The 27,027-nt window shown below is 49.8% G+C and overlaps 1 protein-coding gene across 10 annotated transcripts in view; it reads left to right on the top strand.

Moving 5' to 3' along the window:
* Window positions 1–1,165: 1,165 nt before the first annotated feature.
* EHMT1 (euchromatic histone lysine methyltransferase 1) overlaps window positions 1,166–27,027 on the top strand; it is a 112,932-nt gene continuing 87,070 nt past the window's right edge. For 4 of the 10 annotated variants that reach the window (XM_061154055.1, XM_061154057.1, XM_061154061.1 and 1 more), the window contains exon 1: window positions 1,166–1,226. In XM_061154055.1, coding sequence (XP_061010038.1) covers window positions 1,206–1,226 — 21 coding nt within the window. In that variant the 5' untranslated portion in view covers window positions 1,166–1,205. Of the gene's footprint in view, window positions 1,227–1,800; window positions 2,117–2,227; window positions 2,444–6,636; window positions 6,783–17,386; window positions 17,416–27,027 lie in introns of those variants that run through there. The other 6 variants (XM_061154058.1, XM_061154064.1, XM_061154060.1 and 3 more) reach the window with 6 other exon arrangements.

The following is a 27,027-nucleotide window of genomic DNA, read 5'->3' as shown; positions in this document are numbered from 1 at the left end:
GGGTCGTCCACTGCCTCCTCTGCAGCTGTGGGCACTCTCAATGCCAGGTTTCCACGAGATTGAACCCTCACAGCCCCGAGGCCCAGACTCAGATTAGCTTCTGACTTGGGACCTCCTCAGTTCCTGTCGTGAGGACCGGCCAGAGAACCGCGATTTCAGTCTATGCTGCTTCTCTCAACTGCCAGGGAATGAAAGAAACAGGTGGAGCCATGCGGAATGGGTGGCCCAGGCTGGCTTGTGTGGTGCTGTCCAGTGACGGCTGCTTGGGTGCGCAGCAAAGGTCTCACCCTGTGCGCAACTGGGTGGCCTGCAGGAAGGCTGGGGTGATCCGAGAGGCTGCCTATCTGGGGCCACCTCCAAACTGGAGCATCTCACTCCCCTTGTATAAGCCAGGCATTTTCCTTAACCAGAGCGCCCCCCAAAGAGACAATCCCCCCGCAATGGGACACTGCCCACACTTCCCAAACAGGACACTGTCCCCAGCCAAAGCGCAGCCGTATACGGGGCATCTTCCTGAATCAGAGCATCATCCCCACAGTCCGGAAATGCTCCGGGCCGAGCACCCCGGCGCAAGGGCATTCACACTAACTGAGACGCCTCCCCCAAGGCAGCACTGCCAATGGGGGCAGCCCTCCCCCGGGGGGCTTCACCTCTCCCGCTCAGGGATGCCTTCTCAGTGAGGACAGGCGAGCCCCACCACCGGAGCATCCCCGGCCCGTAGCCGGGCCCTTCTCCCTAACCGGACGCAGCCGCAACTGGGGCGCCCCTCCCACCCGGGCACAACCCCCCGCGCGGGCACCGCCCTAGGACGCAAGCCGGGGTCCGCCTCCTACGAAGGCCGACGGAACCGATGTGTGTCCGGGGTGAGAGGTCAGGGGTCCTTCCGCACCCCGGCCGGCCCGCCAGAGCGCCTACGCAGAGCGAGAGGGGACCGCGCGGGCGGGAAGACCGCGACGGGCCGGCGTCCGGAGACGCTCGGACCCCGGAAGCCCGCCGCGCGCGGCCCCGCCCCCGCTGCCGCCGTCCACCCGGTTCCGGCCCGCACAGGCCCGCGGTGCGGACGCCGCTCCCAGGCCGCAGTGCGCAGGCGCGGGGGCGCGCGCAGGCGCAGACGCGGGCTACCGGCCCCGCCCCGCCCCGGGCCTTGAGGAGCGGGCGGGGCGATGGCGCGCGGGAGGGGCGGGGCCACGCTGCGGGCCCGGGCCATGGCCGCCGCCGATGCCGAGGTGAGGAGCGGGCCGGCGGCGGGCGCGGGCGGCGCGGGCGCGGCGGGGGCGGCGCGGGCCGGCGGGCCGGGCGCGGCGGGCGCGCGGGCGGGGGCGCGGGCGGGTTACGGGGCGCGCGGGCGGGCGCCTCCCCACCGCCGCCGCCGCGCCTCAGGCCGAGGCCGGGCCGAGGCGGCCGGGCGTCCGGGCCGCGCTGCGCGGGGCGCGCTTTGTGCGGGCGGGCGGGTGGCGAGGGGCGCGCGCGGGCGGGGCAGGGGCTCGGGCAGGGCCGTCGCCCGGCGTGCCGCGACCCCGGGCCTCGGGCCGCGACCGGGAGCCTCGCGGGAGGGGCGGAGGACAAAAGGGAAAGTGGGGCGAGCCCGCCAACTTGGCGGCGCGGGCGACGCGAAGCCGTGCGCTCCCGGCGCCGCTCCTGCGCCCGCTGACCTTTCACTTTGTTCCGGAGAGGATGGCTGGGTCTTGAAGGAAAAGTTGGCCGGGCCGGCGCTCTTCTCCCCGGACAAAGCTGCCGGCTCCTTGGCTGTCAGGAGTACGGTCGCACGACTTCTGTTTATTTCCAGGCAGACCGCTCACGCTGGCTTTGGATGTAAAAAGTTGCCCTCCCTTTGTTAATGTTTCTGGCCTCCCCTTTGCTCGCTCTCGGGAATAGTTTTCCCTGGCTCGTGGCAGCAGAGAAAGCAAACTCTTGTGAGATGGGCCACTAGCTTTCCGCAGAAGGGAGAAGCCGGAGGGAGGCGGTGTGCCTGGGGAAAGGCAGGAACGGCGTTCTCCGGGCTGACACGAGGGACCAGTTTTGAAGAAAGTGATGACCTAGCAGTTTTTCTGTGGAATTACTCCAGGTTTTCTGTGTAGTAATAACCGCGGGGACGTCTAAAGATCAGGAAGCCAAGGTGTGTGATAAGACCCTGTTAGAGTAATCTGGTGTGTAGGACCTGTACTTTTATCCGGGTAATGCACCGTCTTTTAACGTTTCTTTATTTCTCTCTTGCATTTTTGGGGGGTATGGATATAAGTAAACTGAGAACGTGCAAGAAAATTCTTGAGTTCAACGTGAAGAGTATTTGTTAGCACCTGCAACACTCAAGGAGTGTATTAGGCTGAGCAAAACGGAAAAGGTGAATTAGATAAGCGCCAGCCCTTGTAGGAGAGAAGATGAGCAGTGATCGCGATACCGCTTTCTGAGCGTCTTCTGGGTCCCGGGCACCGCGGGCCCTTAGGTGAGTCCTCCCCTTCACCTTTCTCTGCTCTGTGCAGCAAGTGCTGCCATTTCCTGGTTAAGTGACGTGGGAACCGAGGTTTGGGAGCGATTGGGTGACTCGGCCCAGCCAGTTATCCAGTTAGCAGTTGTTTGGTGTCTGGCACATAGTAGGTTTTTAACTAATAATTGATGAACACATTGCCCCAGACGTCACTGATTCCACAGGCAGCCTTGACTAGAGGGCTTGCTCGAGCCAGTGGCAGTGACAGCCTGTTTTTCCTAAGCCCTTACCTGTGTCCAACCCTGCCTTAGCTGCATGAATTCCCTCATTAAAGTGTGACAGCCATTTTTGAGGTGGGTACAATTACATCCCTGTTTGCACAGTAGGGAACAGGGACTGTGAGGCCCCAGGTTACAGAACTTGTGCAGAAGATGGATGCAGTGGCCTGGCTGCAGAGCCCCTTGAGCTGTATCTGTGGTGGTCACTTTAAGCTGATGAAAGCTCTGGGCTTCGGTGGGTGATCCTGAGTGTTTATTATGGAGGCGCACGTTAGGGCGGGGAGGGACTCCAGGACAGTGGCTAGGCATGGGGTCAAGTGTTGCCACTGAATCACGGAAATGGTTACTGTGTCAGGGTTCTCTAATGGCCAGTTGATTAAACCGGAAAGTGGACGTTTGAAATTTATCTGGCCATATATTTACTTTTTCATCTTTCCTCAACTTAGAAAAAGGTCACCACTTTTTCACACTGAAGAGAGGCCCCCTGTTTTGTGGATTTTGAAGTGCGCTTTTGGAATGTGTCTTCCCTTTTGTGGATTACTGAGTGGGGGCTCCTTCGGTTTAGTGTGTGTTCAGGGTCACCTCAGGCTTTTGACCCAGCAAGATGCTACCTTTCAGCAGGAGGGCCTTCCCAGGAAAACTCTGCATTTCTAGCAGGGTGGCTACTGTGTGTCTCTTCTTTCGTGTTTCTTAAGAGACATGCACATGAGCATGGTTGAAAGTCAGGTAGTGCCGGAAGGTGGTAAAGAAGCTGCGTCTTCTCTAGAGGTAGCAGCCCCTTGACTCTCTTTAGCATTTACCTTATGGGGCTTCCCTGGTGGCTCAACTGGTAAAGAATCTACCTGCAATGTGGGAGGCTTGGGTTCAAATCCTGGGTTGGGAAGATCCCCTGGAGAAGGGGATGGCCACCCACTCCGGTATTTTGGCCTGGAGACTTCTGGTTTGCTGAGCGACTTTCACTTTCACTTTGTGTTGTTAGGCAATACGTTTGTGTTGTCTTATCTTTATTCACCAGTTTTAGGGGTTAGGGTTCCCGCTAAGGTCTCTGTTTTCTTGTCCTCGCTCCTGTTCAGGCAGCGCACAGTTGTGGTTAAACCCGTGTCAGGGTCTTCGTCAGTCTGATCAGGTCAGTGTTGCGCCTTGCTGAGCTGGCTGGTGGGCCACACACGATTCGATTTCTTCCCTTGTACAGACATTTTTATTTCCCTGGAATTAATAATCGCTTTATTTTTCATTTGCCTGATTCCCTTTGAATCTCGGAATAATGTTCCTGCACCTTTCATTCTGTAAAGTGCTCCTTAATTTAATTTTTTACCCCCCAGCCTTGTCAGCTCAGCAGCCGGTGCCGCAGTGCTCCTCAGGCCCCCCAGCCCAGATGGGGGCCTTGTTTTCTGGGCCTGCGTGCTGCCACCCTGGGGCTCTGCCCACTTCCTTGCCTCTCACACTCCCTGTGTACTCACTTTTTTGGGGTGGTGGTAAACAGTCTTCAGTAGCTTCCCAGTAGTTTGCTGGGACCAAGACTTTGGGACTTGCCTGCCTGAAAATGTTTTCATTCTCCTGCCACACTTAAAAGAATAAGTTTGGCTGGGCTTGGCATTTAAGTGTCTTATAGTCTTTGTTGTTGCTATTGAGAGCTCTATAGTTTGATTCTTTTTTTGTTTTTTGGCTGCACTGTATGGCTTGTGGGATTTTAGTTCCCCAACCAGGAATTGAACCCAGGTCCTCCACAATGAGAGCATGGAGTCCTAACTGCTGGACTGCCAGGGAACTCGCCAGCCTGATTATTAATCGTTTGTAAGCATATTCCCACATCAAACTTTTAGGATCTTTGCGTCCTTGATTTCCCTAATTTTCATGAAATGCCTTCGTTGTAGTGCTTTCTCATTTATCCTGCAGGGTACTAAGTAGCCCTGGAATCTGGGGATTGAGGTCCTTAAATTTATAGGGAGTTTTTGTATTATGTGTTTGAGATAGTTCTCTATCAGCTTCTCTTTTTCCAGTTTCTTTGAATGTTGGACTTCCTGTACTTAATAGTCTAATTTTAAAAATGTTTTCATCACATCTTTATCTTTTTGGTCTTTTTGAGAGTATATTTGATAATTTTCCAATTTGTTAAAAAATTTTAACGTCTTTCATATTACCGTGTTCTTTACTGTTTTTTTGTTCCTTTTAAAATGCCTCCTGTTCTTGTTTTATGTATATAGCATCTTTGCTTATCTCTTAATTTCAGTTTTTAAAACTGTAGTTAAAATTTTGAAAACTAAAAAAATTTTTGTTTCCTGCACACTTTATGTTTCCTGTGCATTCCTCTTTCCTGTTATATCTTTTGGTTTCTTTCTTTCATGCTGGAGACCCTTCTTCCAGTGTCTGGTGCTCCTTGGCTGTTTATTCATCCTTATGAATAAAATACTAAAAATGGAAAACTGAGTGTACTGGGGGGCTTGTTTCCTTGTTGCTTTCACTGGAGGGTGATGACTAACGTTTTTTGTTGGCTCGTCTCCAAATGTTACTGTCCTCTGGTTTAGTTTCCTCAGAGAGGGAGCCTGGCTGGCTGGATGTTGGAGCCAGATTAAGGGGCAGGGAGGCAGGAAGGGCCTTCCCTTTGCCGAATCCCCCTGCTTTCCCTGAGCTGTCCACTGCTGCCTTTCTTTGTGCCACTCACCCCAAGTGTGGTACCTTCTGGTGTCTGTAGCTGTGCAAAAGTGCTTGTCTGAGTGTGTGGAGGGGCTGGGGCCCTTCCTTGGAGTTTTGCACCACATCCCTTCTCAGACCCTTTCCATTGTCCCGCCAGTCAGCCTGCTCCTCAGCAGTCACCACCTTACTCGGTTTCCCCTTCGTCTGCTCTGTGGAGTGATTCATGTTCCTTTCGCCTCCGTCTTCCTATTCATGTTTTGTGTAGCGGTTCCAAGTGTTTCCTAGGTGGAGTGCGCGTTTCTCTTTCCTGTTCTTGTCTTTGGCTGAATTTTGATAAGAGAAGGAGTGCAGAGTCTGTTCTGCATCCAGCAATCAGAAGTATTTACAGTAAATCTTGAGAAGTTTCACCCGTACTAACAGCACAGCTATCCTGTGGAAAGGGCTGCCCGTCTCAGATCTTCCTGTGTAGGTTGTGGTTCTGGATCATCACAGAGGTTGGCAAGGGCAGTACACGTACCCCAGCCCTGAGGCCCAGAAGGACATCTGTGGGTAGCTTAGCTGTTGGAGACCCTACACGTGCTAAGTGCTGCATTAGGGCCAGAGCGCCGCTTCCTGCCTTTGCTTCCTGTTGTATCACAAAACCGGTTTGTATATTTGACCACATTGTAATTGAGTTCGTCTTTTAGAATAATTTAGCTTATGGGAACCATATTTTGGGCTCTCCTCTTTAGGAACATTATGTTCTCTGCCATGCATTGGACTTTCCATGTGAGATGGGTGCTGTTATCTCTGAGAGTGGGTGGTTTGGCCCCAGTTGACCTTGCTCCGCAGCAGACCACACGGGGAGTTGAGGAGTGGGGCCCGGTGGTCCAGGCTTCGCAGGCGTGCTGCAGAGGGCATCAGTTCCAGGGCTGCCCACTCACTGTCCCACTTTACTTCACTTCTGGTATTTTTGTTTATTAAAACAGAAACAAAAAACTCTTCAGCGATTTTGGATTTTAAAGAACAAAAATTGAAGTGGTTCTTTTAACTCTTCGAAGGTGGCATTTCCTATGTCACTTTGCCACTAACATAACTGTCAGTTGATATTTTACTTTAGAACAGTTTTTGGACTGCTTTCTGCATCCCACTTTTAATAGATTTGTAAGTTCTGATCAGGGTGTGTTTAAAATGCTGTTTCCAAAGGGTCTGTAGGCAGTGTTGAGCCCCTTGTGTTTATGAGGTGCTAGTCTAGATACTGTGTAAGAGGATATGCAAGTTTATGAGGTTGGTGTCTGGTTTCACAAAATTTAAGCGTGTAATAGAGCAAATACCAAGCAGGAAATGAGATGGAATCAGTTGAGGGTAAACAAGAACAGGCCTGGCTGCTGTGCTGATTGCTGCAGGCAGGCTTGCGTTGGGAAAAACTCCTTGAGGAAGATGAGTTCGCCTCAGGTCCTAAGGAGGTAAGACGTGAAATGGAAGGGCAAAGTTCGGTTGTACATTTCAGAAGGAAAAAAAAATTAGGCATTTTAGCAAAGTTAGAAAAATACCACTGTAATGGCAGAAAGCAAAGAGGATCTAAAGAACCTCTTGATGAGGGTGAAGGAGGAGAGTGAAAGAGCCGACTTAAAACTAAACATTAAAAACACTAAGATCATGGTATCCGGCCCCATTCTTTCTTGTCAAATAGAAGGGGAAAAGGTGGAAGTAGTGACAGATTTCCTCTTCTTGCGCTCAGAATCATTGCAGACGGTGACTGCAGTCATGAAATCAGAAGACGATTGCTTCTTGGCAGGAAAGCTATGGCAAACCTAGACAGTGAGTTGAAAAGCAGAGACATTACTCTGCCGACAAAGGTCGGTATAGTTGAGGCTATGGCCTCCCCAGTGGTCACGTATGGTTGTGAGAGCTGGACTGTAAAGAAGGCAGAATGCCACAGAATTGATACCTTTGAACTGTGGTACTGGAGGACTCCTGAAAGTTCCTTGGACAGCAAGGAGATCAAACCAGTCAATCTTAAGGGAAGTCAACCCTGAGTACTTGTTGAAAGGACTGATGGTGAAGCAGAAGCTCCAGTATTTTGGTCCTCTGATGCGAACAGCCATCCCTTTGGAAAAGTCCCTGATGCTGGGAAAGATTGAGGGCAGAAGGAGAAGAGGGTGTCAGAGGATGAGATGGCTGGATGGCACCACTGATGCAAGGGACATGAACTTGGGCAAACTTCAGGAGATGGTGAGGGACAGGGAGGCCTGGTGTGCTCCTATCTCTGGGGTTGCAAAAAGTCTGACATGACTGGGCGACTCAGCAACAGTAGCAGCTACAAGAAAAGTTGAAACCTAGAAACATAAGAATGCCAAGTATTTGTCATCTGTTTATTTCTGATCTGAGTGTGCAAGTTTGTGTCTCAGGTGGTGGTAATCAGTGAGTGTGTGTTGCGTGCACTCTTCTTTCACAGATCATCTCATGTGCGTGTGTCTTTTAACGTTTTTGGTAGCCAGGTGGTGTTTGTTTTATAGACGTCCCAGCTTCCTCGGTTATGAGCTGGGTGAATCTGTAGCCTTTGTACACGGTGATATTACTGGTCAGAAGGGGCGAGCGGCCTGAGCTGAAGCTGGACAGGTCACTGAGCTGGGTTACGGAGGGCCTTGTCACTGTGGTGATGTGTTGGTGGTCTCCTGAGTGCTGTAGACATCTGCGGGGATTGTTTTAGGAATTCACATTTTAAAAAGATGACCCTGGCTGCTGTGAAGAGTGGCTGGGTGAAAGCTGGAGGGGAGCAGGGGGCCAGAGAGCACGCTTGGCCCCGTGGTAGGTGGAGTCCAGGCACATGTGTTTGAGTTTGTTTTGAGTAGATGAGTTAGTTTCATGGTTCAGATTCTAGAAATGTGGAGTGAGACATCCCCCTCTCTCATCCCCCAGGTACTTGGTTCTTCTCTTGGCAGGCTACCAGCATTCTAAGTACTGTGTATGCAGACACGCACACATAGATACGTTAGAACTCCTACTGTGGACCTTTTTCCGACCTACTCAGATGTAGACATGGTGGGCAGACACACCCCATGTCCCTGTCCCCCGAGTCAGCTGTTGCCTCCTCATGACCACTCTCCAGTCCATCCTTAAGTATTTTTAAGCGGTTCTTAGATATATTTCATATGTGAATATTTCAGTTAGTGTAAGTATTTCTTTCAGTCAGTAAATATTCAGTCACTGTTCAGATTTCTTATTTCAAGTTAGGAACAAAATATGGTCTCTTCCTTACCCTTGATAGGCATCTGTTAATTCTCAGTACATTGATTCCCATGTCGCTATTTTTCTCTTGCAGTTAAGTTTTGAAGAGATTGGTTTATTTGTCCCAAAGTTTCCCATAACGTTAATTTTGCTGATTCCATCCTTGTGATGTTGTTTAACATGCCCCTTTGTGCTCAGTGCTCCTGCCGCTGATGCCTCAGGTCTGGAGCTGCAGCCTTCCCGCAGGATAGCTGCGCGCCGTGTGCAGCTCCTCAGCAGGTGAGACGCGTGGCTGTGCTGGGAGCCCGCTGCAGGTGGAGTGCATGCTGGATCCCCAGGGCTCGGTGCGAGGGAGAGGGAAGCGTCACACGAATGCTTTAAGCTCATTGCCTGCGTGTTGAAGTACATACTTTGGGTATGTTAGGTTAAATAACACTGATTACAAATTATTTGTGTTTCTATTACCTATTTTTTTCTGGCCACGGTGTGGCGTGTGGGATCTGGCTCCCTGAGCAGGGATCGAACCTGGGCCCCTGCATTAGGAGTACAGAGTCTCGGCCGCTGCATTAGGAGTGCAGAGTCTCGGCCCCTGCGCCACCAGGCTGGTCCTCGTCCCCGTGCGCTTTCTGATTATGTTGCTTAGACGCTTCTGGAATGCGCCTGTGCACATTGTTTTCCTGCTGGGGGCGTATTTTATTCCTTTATATGGTAAATAATATTCCATTGTAGGAATATAGTGTGTTTTGTTTATGCATTTATCTGTTGCTCCCGTTTTTTGACTATGATGACTAGCACTGCTATGAACAGTCATGAACAAGTGTTTGTATGGATATATGTGTTCATTCTCTGGGGTGTCTGTCGAGGAGTAGAATCGCTGGGCCCCGGGTGGCTCTGATTAGGAACCGCTCGCCTGTGTTCCCTGGCAGCTGTAGCATCTTCCACTCCTGTCAGCAGCGTGTGAGACGCCCCACTTCTCCACGTGCTTGCGGACACTTGTTGTTAACTGTCTTTGATCATGGCCGTTCTGCTGATTTGGGTTTCCCCGTTTGTGTTATCTTCCTTATAGAAATGTCTGCAGAAATCCTTTGCCCATTTCAATTATATTGTTTCTGTGGTGAGTTATAAACATTTTCTATATATTGAAGAATATAGATACAAATCCCTTATTGATATATTGAAGAATATAGATACAGATCCCTTATTGATATATGATCAGGAAACATTTTCCTCCATTTTGTAGGTATCTTTGCAGTTTCCTGTTAGTGTTCTTTTTGAAACAGCATTTATTTTTGGATGCGCCGGGTCTTTGTTGCAGCTCACGGGCTTTCCCTCGTGTGGTGAGTGGGGGCTTCTCTCTGGTGCAGCGTGAGGACTTTTCATCGCGGTGGCTTCTCTTGTTGTGGAGCACAGGCTGTGGGCATGCGGGCTCAGAAGTGTAACTCCTGGGTTTAGTTCTCCTTGGCATATGGAATCTTCCAGGACCAGGGACCAAACCCACGTGTTCTGCATTGGCAGGTGGACTCCTAATATTGGATCATCAGGGAAGTCCCTTGATAGGGTTCTTTGAAGCGCAAATGTTTTTGATTTTGATGAAGATCAGTTTGTCTGTTTTCTTCTTTTGTTGTTTCTCTTTCTGGTGTCGTATCTGTGAGTCCATTGCCAGATCCATTGTTAAGAAGTTAGCACTGTGTTTTCCTCTGAGTTTTATGTTATAGTTTTAACTCTTAAATTTTGGTCTGGGATCCATTCTGACTTATATATGGTGTATGGTGTGAGGTAGCATGTCCAGCCTTACTCTTTGCTAGTGGAGATGCAGTGGTCCTAGAACTGTTGGTTGAACTCCTCCCCCGAGGGTTGTCTGGGCGCCTCTGCTGTAAATGGATGGCCGCAGACGCTGGGACCTCAGACGCTGGGCCGCAGACGCTGGGCTGCAGGCGCTGGGCCCGCAGGCGCTGGGCCTGCAGATGCTGGGCCGCAGACGCTGGGGCTCGCTTCTGGACTGAGCTGCTGTGCACTGGTTTGTGAGTCAGTACCACACCATCTTGGATGCCGTACCTGGAATTGTGGGTCCACCAGCTTCGTTCTTGCTCTTCTGGGTCCCTTGCAATTCCATGTCAGTTTTAGGGCTAGCTTGTCCACAGATGCCAAAGCCTTTGACTGTGAGGATCACAATAAACTGTGGAAAATTCTGAAAGAGATGGGAATACCAGACCACCTGACCTGCCTCTTGAGAAACCTGTATTCAGGTCAGGAAACAACAGTTAGAACTGGACATGGAACAACAGACTGGTTCCAAATAGGAAAAGGAGTACGTCAAGGCTGTATATTGTCACCCTGCTTATTTAACTTCTATGCAGAGTACATCATGAGAAACGCTGGGCTGGAGGAAGTACATGCTGGAATCAAGATTGCCGGGAGAAATATCAATAACCTCAGATATGCAGAAGACACCACCCTTATGGCAGAAAGTGAAGAAGAACTAAAGAGCCTCTTGATGAAAGTGAAAGAAGAGAGTGAAAAAGTTGGCTTAAAGCTTAACATTCAGAAAACTAAGATCATGGCATCCGGTCCATCACTTCATGGCAAATAGATGGGGAAACAGTGGAAACAGTGGCTGACTTTATTTTTCTGGGCTCCAAAATCACTGCAGATGGTGAATGCAGCCATGAAATTAAAAGACGCTTACTCCTTGGAAGGAAAGTTATGACCAACCTAGACAGCATATTAAAAAGCAGAGACGTTACTTTGCCAACAAAGGTCTATCTGGTCAAGGCTATGGTTTTTCCAGTGGTCATGTATGGATGTGAGAGTTGGACTATAAAGAGAGCTGAGCACTGAAGAATTGATGCTTTTGAACTGTGGTGTTGGAGAAGACTCTTGAGAGTCCCTTGGACTGCAAGGAGATCCAACCAGTCCATCCTAAAGGAGATCAGTCCTGGGTGTTCATTGGAAGGACTGATGTTGAAGGTGAAACTCCAGTATTTTGGCCTCCTGATGCGAAGAGCTGACTTGTTGGAAAAGACCCTGATGCTGGGAAAGATTGAGGGCAAGAGGAGAAGGGAACGACAGAGGATGAGATGGTTGGATGGCATCACCAACTTGATGGACGTGGGTTTGGGTGAACTCCGGGAGTTGGTGATGGACAGGGAGGCCTGACGTGCTGTGATTCATGGGGTCGCAAAGAGTTGGACACAGCTGAGCAACTGAATTGAACTGTCCACAGATGTAGAAAGCCTTCTGTGATTTTTGTAGGGATTGCCTTGATTTTGTGGTTCACGTTAGGGAGTATTACCATCGTAATAATACTTGGTCTAATAGTCCATGAACACAGGGTGTCTTTCCATCTGTTTAGGTCTTTATCTTCTTTCAGTCTTTTTTTTTTTTTTTTCTTCAGTCAGGTTAGCTAAATTTATGTCAGTTTTGTTATCTCTTCAAAGAATCAGCTCTTGTTTTGATGACAATCTCTGATTTTCTTCTCTCGTTTTGTTTGGGGGTAGGTGGGCGGTTGCCGTGCAGCATGTGGGATCCTAGCTGTCCTGCCAGGGACCAAAGCTGTGTCCTGGACAGGGGAAGCTCGGGGTCCCGACCAGTGGACTGCCAGGAAACGCAATCTGTTTTGCTAGTCTCTTTTTAAAATTTTCACTCTAACCTTTGTTACTTCTTCTGCTTCTTTTGGGTTTAGTTTGCACTTTGTGAAATTGTTTTTGTGTGTGTAAAATATGAGGTGTAGGGATCAGGATTCATTATCTCCTATGTGGCTGTGCACTTGAAAAGTGTCATTTACTGGAAAGACCACCCTTTGCCCCTTGTACTTCAGGGTCGCTTTGGCAGAAATAAGGAAAAGCACAGATGTGAGGCTCTTCAAGACTCTCCCATAGTAGCTCCTTCCTGCCTTCTGCCATGTTCACCTCTTCAGGGTTGAAGATGTGTCCCCCGACGCAGGCTGGGTCCCCCCATGTAACGGGCACAGAGGCAGGGAAGGTGGACGGGCAGCTCGTGGCATGCTGACCGCTGGCACACGGCGCAGTCCCTGTCGTCCACTCCCCGCCATGTGGGACAGCCCCCTCCTCGGGGGTCTGTGTGACTGCACGTGCCAGGCGCCTGGCTCAGAGCAGGTGTTAGGATGGTCACAGCCCCTCCTCTGGTCCCTCCACACGTGCCACTTGCTTTCCTGCGGCATGCAGAGCCCAGTGCTTGGGTTGAGGGGTGTTCTGGCGCAGAGACAGCGGTGGGAGAAGCGCCCTGGCCTCAGGGTGCCCATAGGAGGGGCGGTAGGTTTGGGGGGGCTTTGGGGTGTGGGAATTTTCGCAGTGGATGTCTGCTTGGTGGACCCAGTGGATGGTGGGGCAGCTTGGCCCATCTCAGGTGCCAGCAGTGGTGGAGTTGCTGTTTTCTGGAAGTGAGTCTTGTGTGATCGGGTGGGTCCTGCTCTTGGGTCTGCAAGGGTCTACTTGGTCACGTGAATGAACTTTGACCTTTTCAAAAGGTTTTAGTTGAGATGGAGCAGGGCACACATTTTGGCAATGTCTAGCATTGTATTTCTAGTGTGCATTACGAATTCAGCCTCTACTGAGTCGCTCCATGGGCTTTTCCACTCTGTCCTGACGGCTCCTCCGTCAGATGGGGCCACCGTCCCACCATCTCCACTTCACAGAGGAGTCTTGTCTGTGCTGCTTGCCAGATGCTGTGGAGTTTGATTAAAAGTCAGTAAATGGTGAGACCTCTTTGAAGGACGGAGGAGCAGTTAAACTCAAGTTTCCTACCCACACACTGTCTTAGCGGCCCCCTGGGATGGTGGGCGCACCGTCTGCGCTGTGTGCCCACGGGTGTCACCGCACGTGGGGTGGGCCTGGGTCCCCTCGTGGGGTGAGGGCCTGCACGCGCGCCCCGACCTTGCTGCGCCCATGCCTGTCCCCTCGTGTCTGGCTCTGTGTCTTGGCCTGCCAGCCATGAGCTGTCTGAGTGTCGTGCAGAGCGCTCCCGGTGCTTGGTGCGTTGGACACAGGCTTCTCCTTTACCCGCATCTGTTAGGTCTCTGGTTCTTTCGTTTCAGATCTCGTACCTTTGCCCTGTAACATCTGTGTGGAGGAAATGGGTGGCTCTCGTCTCCTTGTCTCACTCCTTTCTGGGGCGGAGAAGCTTCTGCAGAGCGCCCACCATGAGAAGGTGGCCTGAGTCTCCGCTCAAGGAGCCCAGTTGGTGGTGGACAGGGCTGTGACTGCAGAGTCACGGTGCCTCCTGCGTGTGCTCGGCCTTGGCTCTTTGTGAGGACGAGGGATGGCAGTACCCCTGGGCCCTTGCAGCGGCCTGGGCAGAACCCTGTTGGAGGGTGTGGTCCACCCCTGTGGCCACTCTGCTCTCCTGTCCCGTGTGGGCCGCTCTGTGGACCGCCTTCCCCGGTCTTGGGTCAGACCTCTTCCTCCAGGTGTGCGTCTGTTTCTTCAGGTTTTGTCCCTCATCACTCGTCGTGTTGAACTGAGGTTTAGGGTGGGCCCCCCTCCGGGGTCAGAGCCCTGGCTTGGTGTGGCGCTCCCCATGGACGCGGGCATCCGAGGGCGGAGCGGCACGGCGTGTGTCCCAGAGGGTCGGGGGCAGGAGTCATGTACGTCCTCTGTCCGGGGGTGCTGGATGCCATGGTGAGCAAGGACTTTGCTGGGAGGTGTCGTTTGGACAGGACCTGAAAGAATCCATGTTTGCTGGGCGGAGAGCCAGGGGTCTGAGAGCCTTGAGGGCCAGACCAGGACTGCGTCCAGCCCCCGGTGGGGAGGCTCCCTGTCCCTGAAGTGTGCTGGAGGCCGGGCGCCTGAGGGTCTCATGGGGTCCCTGTGCTCGGGAGCCGGGGACTCAGCAGGACGGCAGGGTGAGGGGAGAGCACACCTGACCTCTCCCACTGCCCACGGGAAGGCAGGGGCCCTTCTGTCTGCCCCGAGGCTTCAGGGGCTGGTCAGTAGAAGGGAGGATGGACGGAGGCAGGCTGGCTGTTGTGGACCAGGTCCGCCTACCCTCCTCATGTCTTAGGATGGACTGTGAAGCCATGGAATGCTGCCTGTCTGGTGTGTGAACACGCCGTGGATTTCACAGGGCACAGAAGCTCTGTTGGTAGCTTTGATGCTGTAAGGACTGTCTTGTCCTGATTTGTTTTAACTTATGAGTTAAATGAGTGCAGACTCTTGGGTGCTCCAGTGGAGGTAGAAGTTTTTGGCGTGGATTTTAAGATCAAGGTCAGAACTTCTAGATCCTGACATTCAGGAGCAAGTGTGGACTGTTTGCGGATGTGCTGAGGGACTCGGCACACTAGCCGCCCTCATGGGTTTGCGTGTGTCCTCCCCGGAGCGCTGCTGGCGTGCTCTCGCTGCGTGCTCCGTGCTCTTTGCTACATCCAGGCGGTGAACACTTTGCAGGCAGCACTGCCATCTGTTCACTCCGGTGCGGACGGCACGTGAGGAGCTTAGCACTTTTGGGCAGCGGGCCCTTCCCCGTATCGGCAGCTGTGAGCTCCGGACGGGACCTGTTGTTCACCACCCTGATGGCTTTGGTAGCCGGATGTTCTCTGGAGGGGCCTTGGAGGGGCCTTGGAGCACAGAGACGCTGGGAGGCCGGGGCAGTTCTGGGGAGCCTGGGGCGGGCGGGGGTGGGGGGCGCAGCACAGCCAGGAGACGCTGGAGGCGGCTGGTGAGTGGTGGGGCTCAGGCGAGGGTGGGAACAGCTGAGGTGCTAAGAATAGGCCCGACTGTGTGCGTCTGAAAGAAGAGCAAGCAGGGAGGCGTGGAGGAAGTGAGCACCCGCGGGAGCGCAGTGTCGTTTCTTGAGACGGGAGGGCCAGGTGCCTGGTGGACCTTGAGAGGGGGAAGGTTGGACAGGGGACGGTGGTCCACGGAGTCCAGGAGAGAGGCCGGCCTGCTGCAGAGGAAAGTGTGGGGCCCAGGCCCCCGCGGCCAGCTGCGGGGCCGGGCAGCCAGGGCAGGGGCCCGAGCGGCCTCGGTGTGATGGATGCCCGGAGCCCCGGGGTGCATAGTGTGGCGCGGTTGTGTGCCGCCTGTACGTGGCAGGTGCTGTCTCGCGCTCCAGATGTTTGGGGACTCTGCCACGGGACTGGGGGCGTTGGAGCCTCTTCTGCCCATGTGGGAAGGTGCTGTGCAGGGCGTCCCAAGGTCAAGAAGAAATTGCAGAGGGTACTTTGGAGATGCCAGTGGGAAGAGCCACCTTCCACCTGGTCCTGGAACACAGAGAAGCTGAGTCACCAGGACGAAACCGCATCTGTGCCAGGGTGGAGCGCGCGGGGCTGCTGTGGGTGGGCAGGAGTCCTGCCGACCCTGGCGCCAGCCCCCACCGGGGTCAGCCTGCTTTGCCGTCTGGTTTTGAGAATCCAGCAAGACGTTGTGTGGGAATAGCGGGAGGAGTTGGGAGCAGTTGGGCGGTTATCAGTGTGTATGACTTTATATCTCTTGTGTAAGTGCCGTGTGGAGGGCACAGCTCAGCACGGCGCACGGGCAGTCGGGGTGGCTGGTCCACAATCAGAAGCTCAGAGGGATTCTCGTCCTTGTCCCAACGGTGGTGGCGAGCTTCGGGACGCGGTGGCGTGGTCAGATGTGCGTGCTGGGAAGGTCTCCCGGCCACTGTGTGCAGAGGGGCTCATGGAGCGGCCACGGCGGTGGGGGCGGCAGTCCTGGGGAGATGGGGAGGCCCCTCCCTGCGAGAGCTGAGGATGGTTCCTGGGCCCCAGGCCTGAGCCGGACGCTGGCTTCCGCTTGGGCACCAGACTGGGGGGTGGTGCCAGTTGTCGAAACAGGCACAGACGGGGCTGAGGTCAGCTCCAGGCACGGTTCGTTTTGGAGGTTGGAATGGTTGGATAGTAAATATTTTAGGCTTTGTGCACCACGAAGTAAAATCAAAGATAATTTCGTAATTTCTTACTGACAAAAGTCAAAATACAATATTGATGATTGCTTTTTTCTGCCTTCCTGGTGATACAGATCTACCCCCCAGAAGAGTGACCGTTTTGGACGGGTGTTTTACTTGCTTGGGTTTGGAGTTGGTTTCCTGTCATCAGGATCTATTGGAAATGTTCATCTGCTGATGCTGAACTTGATCAAAGATCAGTTTTCTGTTCCTCATTTTTGAAAATGTCTCCATGCTGATAGGTTTTGCCAAATGCCAGAATCGGTCCAGAAACATGATTTTTTTGAACTTACAGTATTATTCACATACCATAAACTTCACATTTGTAAAGTGTACTGTTTAGTATTTTTTCCCTGCTTTTTGCAGCTATCACTGCTAATTCCAGAACGTTTCTGTCACCCTGGAAAGAAACTCTGTGCCCATTAGTTGCCATTCCCTGTCCCTCCCCGCAGTCCTGGCAACACCGCTCTACTTTCTGCCCTTGTGGGTCTCCTGTTCTGGGTGTTTGATGGAAGTGGAGCACACGTGCTTGTGCTCAGTCCCGCAGTCGTGCCCAGCTCTTTGCGACCCCATGGGCTGTAGCCTGCCAGGCTTCTCTGTCCCTGGGGATTCTCCAGGCAAGAACACTGGAGTGGGTTGCCATGCCTTCCTCTAGGGTATCTTCCCAATCCAGGGATCAAACGTAGGTCTCCCACATTGCAGGCAAATTCTTTACTGTCTGAGCTGTCAGGGAAGCCCATGAATACTGGAGTGGGTAGCCTATCCCTTCTCCAGGCAATCTTGCTGACCCAGGAACTGAACCGGGGTCTCCACATTGCAGGCAGATTCTTTACTAGCTGAGTTACCAGGGAATTTATAAATGGAATCATAAATAAATGCCTTTTGTGATTGTCTTTCCTCGTTTAGCACAGGGGCGTCCACGTTGCAGGCTGTGTCAGCACCGGATGCTGTCTTGATGGCCAAGGAAAGGTGCGTTGTGTGGATGTAGCATGTGTTGTTTCTGTTCTTCAATAGGTGGACTTTGGGTTTGATTCCACTTTTTGGCTGCTCTGCATATCTGAGTACAAGTTTCTGTGCGGTGGACCTCTTCATTCAGCTCTCTTGGGTGTGTACCGAGCGCTGGAGTTGCTGGGTCAGACGGTAACTCAGTGTTTACCTGTTTGACTGCACTTCTTACATTCCCACCAGTGGTGGGTGAATCCAGGTTTTCCACATCCTTGCCTTCACATCCTGTGCCCACTTTTAATATGGTTTAATTACTGAGTTGTAAGAGAGTTTCTGTATTCTGACCCAAGTCTCTTACTAGGTAATATGATTTGCAAAAAAAAACTTCTTTCCGTTCTATGGTTGTCTTTAACTTTCTGATTTTTTTTGGTGTCCTTGGAAGCACAAAAGTTTTTTTTTTTTTTTCATTTATTTTTATTAGTTGGAGGCTAATTACTTTACAGTATTGTAGTGGGTTTTGTCATACATTGACATGAATCAGCCATGGATTTACATGTATTCCCCATCCCGATCCCCCCTCCCACCTCCCTCTCTGCCCGATCCCTCTGGGTCTTCCCAGTGCACCAGGCCCGAGCACTTGTCTCATGCATCCGACCTGGGCTGGTGATTTGTTTCACTATAGATAATATACATGTTTCGATGCTGTTCTCATGAAACATCCCACCCTCGCCTTCTCCCACAGAGTCCAAAAGTCTGTTCTGTACATCTGTGTCTCTTTTTCTGTTTTGCATATAGGGTTATCATTACCATCTTTCTAAATTCCATATATATGTGTTAGTATACTGTAATGGTCTTTATCTTTCTGGCTTACTTCACTCTGTATAATGGGCTCCAGTTTCATCCATCTCATTAGAACTGATTCAAATGAATTCTTTTTAATGGCTGAGTAATATTCCATGGTGTATATGTACCACAGCTTCCTTATCCATTTGTCGGCTGATGGACATCTAGGTTGCTTCCATGTCCTGGCTATTATAAACAGTGCTGCGATGAACATTGGGGTGCACGTGTCTCTTTCAGATCTGGTTTCCTCGGTGTGTATGCCCAGAAGTGGGATTGCTGGGTCATACGGCAATTCTAATTCCAGTTTCTTAAGAAATCTCCACACTGTTCTCCATAGTGGCTGTACCAGTTTGCATTCCCACCAACAGTGTAAGAGGGTTCCCTTTTCTCCACACCCTCTCCAGCATTTATTGCTTGTAGACTATACAAAAGTTTTTAATTTTGACAAGTCCAGTTAAAATTTTTTTCCTTTGATCGCTTGAACTTTTGGTGCCATATAACTGCATAATCTATGTCATGCAGTTTGTTTCTTTCTAAAGGTTTTGCAACACTGAGGTCTTTGCTCTGAGGTGCTCTTGGTATTTGATGTGAGGCGGGAGCACAGCTTGGTTCTTCGTCGCTTGCCTCTCCAGTTGGTCCGCCACTGTTTACTGATGACTCTTCTTTGCCCATTGAATTGTGAAGGCATCCTTGTTGAAAATCAGTTGACCACAAATGTGACAGTTTATTTCTAGATTCTCAGATCTAGTTTGTATAGCTGTATGTCTGTCCTGCCGGTACCATCTTGTCTTGACTTCTCTACTCATGTAATAAGTAAAACAAATGGGAAAGTGTGAGTCCTCTGACGTAGTCCTTTTTCAAGATCTTTTCAGGCTTATCTAGACTCCTGCTTCCTTATGAATCTTAGGAGCAGGGTGATACTTGCAGAAGAGACTTCTGGGACTGTGATTGGGATTGTGTTGACTGTAGATCAGTTTGGGGTGTGTCCATCTGAAGTCTTCCAATCCATGAATTCGGGTGATGTTTCCATGTGTTAAGTCTTTAATTTCTTTTTTATAAAGAAATAATTTTGCTTATTTCCTTGTTTTGGCTGTGCTGGGTCTCCGTTGCTGCTGTGGCCTTTCTCTAGCCGTGGCGAGCGGCGCTGCCCTGGTTTCGGCGCGCAGACTTCTCGCTACTTCCCTCGCTGCGGAGCACGGCCTGCAGACCTCGGGCTCAGAGGTCGTGGCACGCGGGCTTCGTCGCTCTGAGGCTCGTGGGGTCTTCAGGACCAGGAAGGGGGCTTGCGTCCCCATCGTCGGCAGTGGGTTCTTACCCACTGGGCCTCAGGGGAGTTCTCCTGCTTTCCTGCTTGATTTTAGTATTTGAGTCTTCTTGCTTTCTTGGTCAGTCTAGTCAGAGGTTTGAGTTAAGTTGAAGATGCGAGGAAGTAACTTTTGATTTTATTGATTCCTGATTGTTTTTCTGTTCCCTATTTTATTTTCACCCTGGTCTTTTATTTCCTTCCTTTTGCTTGTTTTGGGGTTCGTTTTCTTTTTTCTAGTTTCTTAAGGTGGAAGCTTAGGGTCTTGGCATGAGTTCTTTTTTGATACAGGGGTTTAAGACGGTTCCATTTCCCTCACAGTGTTTCTTTCTTGTGTTATTGGGTTCAGTTATGTTTCCTCAAAAGATATACTGAAGTCCTGTTTTCCCAGTATCTTAGAATGTGACCTTGTTTGGAAATAGGGTCATAGCAAATGAATTCGGATGAGGTTGAACTTGAGTAGGGTGGGCCCAGGTGTCAGTGTGACTGGTGTCAGCCTCAGAGGAGAGGACCTCGCGAGCACAGACCTGCACAGAGCGAGGACCAGGTGGGTAGTCCCTGGAGGAAGGCAGCTGTCTGCCTGGAGTGCCTAGGATCTCTGGCAGGCAGGAGGCAGCTCCCCTGGAGTCATCTGCGCCGGAGTGGCCCAGCTGGGCTTCTGGCCTCCAGACCTGTGAGACAGTGAGTCTCTCGTGTTGTAATCAACCCAGTTTATGGGGTTCAGTTGTGGCAGCCCTAGGAAACAAACAAGATGCTTCCTGTAAGTTTTGATATGTTCTGTTTTCTTTTTTTGTAGCTCAAAATATGTCCTCTTTTCTTTGACCCGTGGGTTATTTAGAATTGCAGTGTTTAACTTCTCAGTGTTTAGGTATTTCCTGGACTACCCTGATTTCTTGATTTCTAGTTCCATTATGGTCAGAGGACATCCTTTAATAGCAGTGTGTTTAAATTTGCTAGGTTCTTTTAATGGCTCAGAGTCTGTCCTGTCCTTTCTCAGAGCGGGGCCTGCGCTGTCCAGGCAGCTGTGCCTGGTGTGTCAGGCGGGCGTGCCCCCAGTCTCCAGTCTTCGACCCTTCCTCCCCACCCCCTCTTTTTTCTTTAGTGATTCTGTCGGTTGCTAACAGGGTTTTGGAATCGCCAGCTGTTCTTGCTGGCTTTTCTTTTCCTTTCTGTTCTGTAGGTTTTACATCACCTATTTTGAGACTTTGTTGTTCAGTTCAGTTGCTAAGTTGTGTTCAGCTCTTTTCAGCCCCATGGACTGTAGCACGCCAGGCTTCCCTGTCCATCACCGACTCCCGGAGCTTGCTCAAAACTTATGTCCAAGTCGGTGATGCCATCCAATCATCTCATCCTCTGTTGTCCCCTTCTCCTTCTGTCTTCAGTCTTGCCCAGCATCAGGGTCTTTTTCAGTGAGTCAGTTCTTCGCGTCAGGTGGCCAAAGTATTGGAGCTTCAGCTTCAGCATCAGTCCTTCCAATGAATATTCAGGACTGATCTCCTTTAGGATGGACTGGTTGGATCTCCTTGCAGTCCAAGGGACTCTCAAGAGCCTTCTCCAACACCACAGTTCAAAAGCATCAGTTCTTTGGCACTCAGCCTTCTTTATGGTCCAACTCTCACATCCATACGTAACGACTGGAAAAACCACAGCTTTGACTATACAGACCTTTGTCGGTAATGTCTCTGCTTTTTAAATATGCTGTCTAAATTGGTCATAGGTTTTCTTCCAAGGAGCAAGTGTCTTAATTTCATGGCTGCAGTCACCATCTGCAGTGATTTTGGAGCACCCCAAAATAAAGTCTGTCACTTTATTTTTGGAAACAAAATGGGAAGTCTGTTTCCATTGTTTCCCCATCTATTTGCCATGAAGTGGTGGGACTGGACTGGATGCCATGATCTTAGTTTTCTGAATGTTGAGTTTTAAGCCCGCTTTTTCACTCTCCTCTTTCACTTTCATCAAGAGGCTCTTTAGTTCTTTTTTGCTTTCTGCCATGAGGGTGGTGTCATCTGCATACCTGAGGTTATTGATATTTCTCCCAGCAATCTTGATTCCAGCTTCATCCAGCCTGGCATTTCACATGGTGTACTCTGCATATAAGTTAAATAAGCATGGTGACAATATACAGCCTTGACATACTCCTTTCCCGATTTGGAACCAGTCCATTGTTCCATGTCCGGTTCAAACTGTTGCTTCTTGACCTGCATACAGATTTCTGAGAAGGCAGGTTAGATGGTGTGGTATTCCCATCTCTTTAAGAATGTCCCACAGTTGTGGCCCACACAGTCAAAGGCTTTAGCGTTGTCAGTGAAGCAGAAGTAGATGTTTTTCTGGAGCTCTCTTGCTTTGCTGTTAGTTATGCGTATAACTGCGTTGTTACATCTACCTGTTGTTTGTCTTTGTGTGAAGAAGTGTCCCTCTTGGTCTCCAGCAGTATTTCTTGTTTTGAAGTCTGTTTTGGGGACTTCCCTGGTGGTCCGCTGGCTGAGATTGCTCCCAGTGCAGGGGCCTGGGTTCAGTTTGAGGTCAGGGAACTGGATCCCATGTGCAACAACTGAGATCTGGCACAGCCAAATAAATAAATAAATAAATAAATGTTAAAAAAGTTTATTTTGTTTAATACCAGTGTAGCCTCTTAAGTTCTCTTATGGTTTCTATTTACATAGTACACCTTTTTTTCCTGCTTTTACCTTTAATCTCATGATGTATTTCAATCTAAGCATGCGGTTGGATCATTGTTTTTTTAATCCGTTGGATCAGTCTAGGCCTTTTTGGTTGAAATATTTAATCCATTTGCATTTGTTATAATTACTGAAAAGGCAGGATTTACACTGTTTGGTATTTGTTTTCTGAATGTCTTACATCTTTTTTTCCTCTTTTCCTCTGTTAGTTTCTTTTTTTTTGTTATTTTCCAGGGTACTATTTTAATTCCCTTATTGTCTGACTGTAGTTATTCTTTATTTCCCTGAGGATTATTATTTAATATTTTAACTTATAACAATCTACTTTGTATTATAATAGTGTTATTAAAATATTATATATCACAATATTTGCTCCTAGGGGTGTGGAGAATGGATAGTTAGGGAATTTGGGATCAGCGTGTACACGCTGCTGTATTTAAAATGGATCACCAGCAAGGACCTGCTATGTAGCGCCTGAAACTCTGCTCAGTGTCATATAACAACCTCATTGGGAAAAGAATTTGAAAAAAAATAAACACATGTATATATATAACTGAATCACTTTGTTATACAACTGAAACTAATGGTATTGTTAATCAACTGTACTCCAATAAAAAATAAGATATAGAAAAAATGTGCTTCCCTGGTGCCTCAGCTGGTAAAGAATCTGCCTGCAATGTGGGAGACCTGGGTTTGATCCCTGGTTTGGGAAGATCTCCTGGAGAAGGGAATGCTACCCACTCCAGTATTCTGGCCTGGAGAATTCCATGGACTGTATCGTCCCTGGGGTCCCAAAGAGTCGGATACGACTGAGCGACTTGAAGACTTTCATCACTTTCCTCCAGCTCCATTTCTTGTGTCCTTGTTCTGTTATTGTCATACACATTGTATCTTTGTGCATTGTCTCCCCATCCGCACAGACTGGCAGTGATTGCTTTATGCAGTTGTCTTTTGAGTCATGTGGGAGAACAAAGAGATACACCTTAAAATACCTGTGTACTGTCGTTAGTATTTACCTGTGTGGTTGCCTTTTCTGGTGTTCTTTATTTCTTCCGTGTGGATTTGTGTTACTGCCTAAGTCCTTTTGTTTAGTATGAAGGAATTCCTTAATATTTCATGTAGGGTGTGTCTGCTAGTGACAGATTCTCTTTTGTTTGTCTTGGCATGCTTTAGTTTCTGTTTCATTTATGAAGATACTTTGGTGTGTCTAGAAGTCTTGGTTGACAGTCTTTTTCTTTTGACACTTTAAAAGTCATTTCACTGCTTTCTACCCTTCTGGGTTTTGTTGAGAAATCAGTGGTTAGTCTTGTGGAGGGTCCCTTATACATAGTTGCTTCTGTCTTGCTGCATTCAGGGTTCTCTGTCTTGGCTTTCAGCAGTTAGATTATGTGTCTTAAGTGAGGATCTCTTTGAGTTTATCTTATTTAGAGTTTGTTGAGCTTCTCGGAATTTTCTGATTTTTCTGACTGTTGTTTTCCTTTGAGTTGTGAACTTTGTGGTGAGTGTTTTGTCTGTACTGTGCGTTGTCCTCTTTTACCCTGGCTGATGTCTTTGCAAGACACACACAGCGATCGTGGGGTTGGAGCATGGCATTCGGTGTTTGAAACCATGCCTCTCCTCGTGTTTATGTGACGAATTCAGCTGGCGTGGTGACCAGGTGGCGCTCGGCGAGAGGCACTTGCCTGGTGTTGCTGAGCTCTGCCTGTGTCATGAAGGCAGCCCTAGATGCGTGTGGACGTGGGAGCCTGGCTGTGCGCTGCTGTGTGCGGGTCCTGGATTTGAGTCTCACATGGTCTTTGCTGCATTTAAGAGCACAGAGCCATCCTTGGCGTTTAGGCTGTCTAGAAACAGGCGGTGCGCTGGGGGTCTGCCAGCCTCTGATGGAGCCCCTCTGCTTCTGGGCGCCCTGTCTTTTGTCACAACACTTACTTTCTGTTTTGATTACTGGTTTCTTTATGCAAGCTTTCTTTATCATTGTTTCAGTGATGGGGCTGTAAACTTTTTTGAAAGTGGGTCTTTAGGTTTTCTTGGTTTCCCAATATCTTAACTTTACCTAGCACAATTTTAGGTGATTTCTGTTGTATAACAACATATAATAGGAGAAGGAGGTGGAATTGGCCTGTGGATGGATAGATTGAATGAGTTATTTATATATATGTAAATTTGACCTTGGTGACCGAGGTTGAGTCCTAAAGGCCTCCATAGGAACCCTGTGTTCAGTCACTTGTTCCTTTGTTTGTTTGTTTCTGTAACAGGCATTTCATGCCTTCTGCGTGCCAGCTTCTGATTGAGGGTCAGGTGGGAATGAACGTGGTGCCTTGTCTCTGTCGAGGTCCTTGTGTTCTAGTTTGAGAAAATCTCACAGTTACACAGCTTTATTAGCTTTATTAGTTTTATTAGTTTTAATAGGTTGCTTTTAACGGAGAGAGAAGGTGTGGAAGCAGCCTTGGGGAGGAACCTGCCTGTCGGGGCGGCTGGAGGAGGCTCCTGGTGCCCCTTCCTGCTGCTGGCGGAGACCCGGCTCTCTGACTCCAGGCGGAGACCCGGCTCCCTGACTCCTGGAGGCAGGTGGAATCTGGGGGTGGGCTGGCTTCTGCACTTGTTCAGGCTGGAGTGGAGAGGTGGCTGCCACCCTCCTCCATGATCCCCAAGTGATGTTTGACCATCTGAAATTGGTCCACCCCAACTGAGATGTCCTTTACGTGTGAAGTATACTTTGGATTTCAGAGGCTTATTGAGACATTTTGTGCTTTTGCAGGGTACTATTTATTTATTTATTTTTTAATATTAGTTACATGTTGAACTGGTAACATTTTGGATGTGTATTGGGTTAAATAACATTTATTTAAATTAATTACTCCTCTTCACACTTTTTAACAGGGCTGCTGGAGAATTTAAAGTTATCTTTGTTGGTCCTACTGTGTTACTGTGGACAGTGTTGCCCTGGGCTGAAAATCTTTTAAGTTTGTCTTGACTCTGGTCCATGCTGGAAAAGAATCTGGCAGCCTGTGGGAGAAAGACTGATTCTCCAGGGAGAGGGCCAGAGAGGAAGGGTTCCAAGCGGAAGGAGGGCCTGCGCGCCTGCAGGTGAGGGGCCCAGTTGGGGCAGGAGGTGTGGCTGGGACACGGGCTGGCGCCACCGGCCCGGGTTGCTGAGCGCCGCGGGGTGTGCGTGGCTCCCCGTCTGCCCGCAGCCCTGCCCAGCGCCTGTGCTGGGGACGGCGGCTTTCGGTCCTGCTTTCTGGCTCCAGCACGGAGGGGGCGGGGCTGTAGGCACCCAGCTGCTCTGCAGCCTGAACGCTCATCATCCTGGCTCTGAAAACGAGGGCGTTTGTGCGCACGTGCTTCTTGTTGTTTAGTCCTTAAGTCATGTCTGACTCTGCAACCCCAGGGCCTGTCGCACACCAGGCTCCCCGTCCTTCACTGTTTCCCAGCGTTTGCTCAAATTTATGTCCACTGAGTTGGCGATGCTATCTAACCATCTTATCCTCTGTCACCCTCTTCTCTTTTTGCCTTCAGTCTTTCCTAGCATCAGGGTTTTTTCCAGTGAGTTGACTTTTCGCATCAATCAGGTGGCCAAAATGTTGGAGCTTTAGCTTCAGCATCAATCCTTCTGATGAATATTCAGGGTTGATTTCCTTTGGGATTGGCTGGTTTGATCTCCCTGCAGTCCAAGGAACTCTCAAAAGTCTTCTCCAGCACCACAGTTCAAAAGCATTAATTCTTTGGTGCTCAACCTTCTTCTTGGTCCACAACTCTCTTGACCTTCCTGTAAATGAAATCCCAGTTTCTTAGACTTCATTCCACCTTTGCTGTTTCCAGGACCTTCCAGACCTACCCTTTGAGCCTGTTCAAGCAGGACACCATTGACCTGGTTGTTGCCAACCCCCCTGGTTGGTCCTCAGCCTTCTTTACTGGCCTCTCAACAGCACGTGACATTCACATTCAAGAAGGAAGGAGTGATTATGTTCAGTTGCTCAGTCGTGTCCGACTCTTTGCAACCGCTTGGACTGCAGCATGCCAGGCTTCCCTGTCCTTCACAGTCTCCTGGAGTTTGCTTAAACTCATGTCCATTGAGTCGGTGATGCCATCCAACCGTCTCATCCTCTGTCGTCCCCTTCTCCTCCTGACTTCAGTCTTTCCCAGCATCAGGCTCTTTTCCAGTGAGTCAGCCCTTCACATCAGGTGGCCAAAGTATTGGAGTTTCAGCTTCAGCATCAGTCCTTCCAATGAATATTCAGGACTGATCTCCTTTAGGATGGACTGGTTGGATCTCCTTGCAGTCAAAGGGACTCTCAAGAGTCTTCTCCAACACCACAGTTCAAAAGCATCAATTCGGTGCTTAGCCTTCTTTATGGTCCACCTCTCACATCCATACATAGCCACTGGAAAACCATAGCCTTGACTAGATGGACCTTTGTTGGCAAAGTGTTAGCTCTGCTTTTTAATATTCTGTCTAGGTTGGTCATAGCTTTTCTTCTGAGGAGCAGGCGTCTAATTTCATGACTGTAGTCTCTCTCCACAGTGATTTTGGAGCCCAAGAAAATAAAGTCAGTCACTGTTTCCGTTGTTTCCCCATCTATTTACCATGAAGTGATGGGACTGGATGCCATGATCTTCGTTTTTTGAATGTTGAGCTTTAAGCCAACTTTTTCACTCTCCTCTTTCACTTTCATCAAGAGGCTCTTTAGTTCTTCTTCGCTTTCTGCCATAAGGGTGGTGTCATCTGCATATCTGAAGTTATTGATATTTCTCCCAGCAATCTTGATTCCAGCTTGTGCTTCATCCAGCCCAGCATTTCTCATGATGTAC

This window comes from Dama dama, chromosome 11 (assembly GCF_033118175.1).
Source record: "Dama dama isolate Ldn47 chromosome 11, ASM3311817v1, whole genome shotgun sequence".
Lineage (NCBI taxonomy): Eukaryota > Metazoa > Chordata > Mammalia > Artiodactyla > Cervidae > Dama > Dama dama.
Note: the sequence above shows the minus strand (reverse complement) of the source record. Positions and strands in the feature narration are given on the sequence as shown.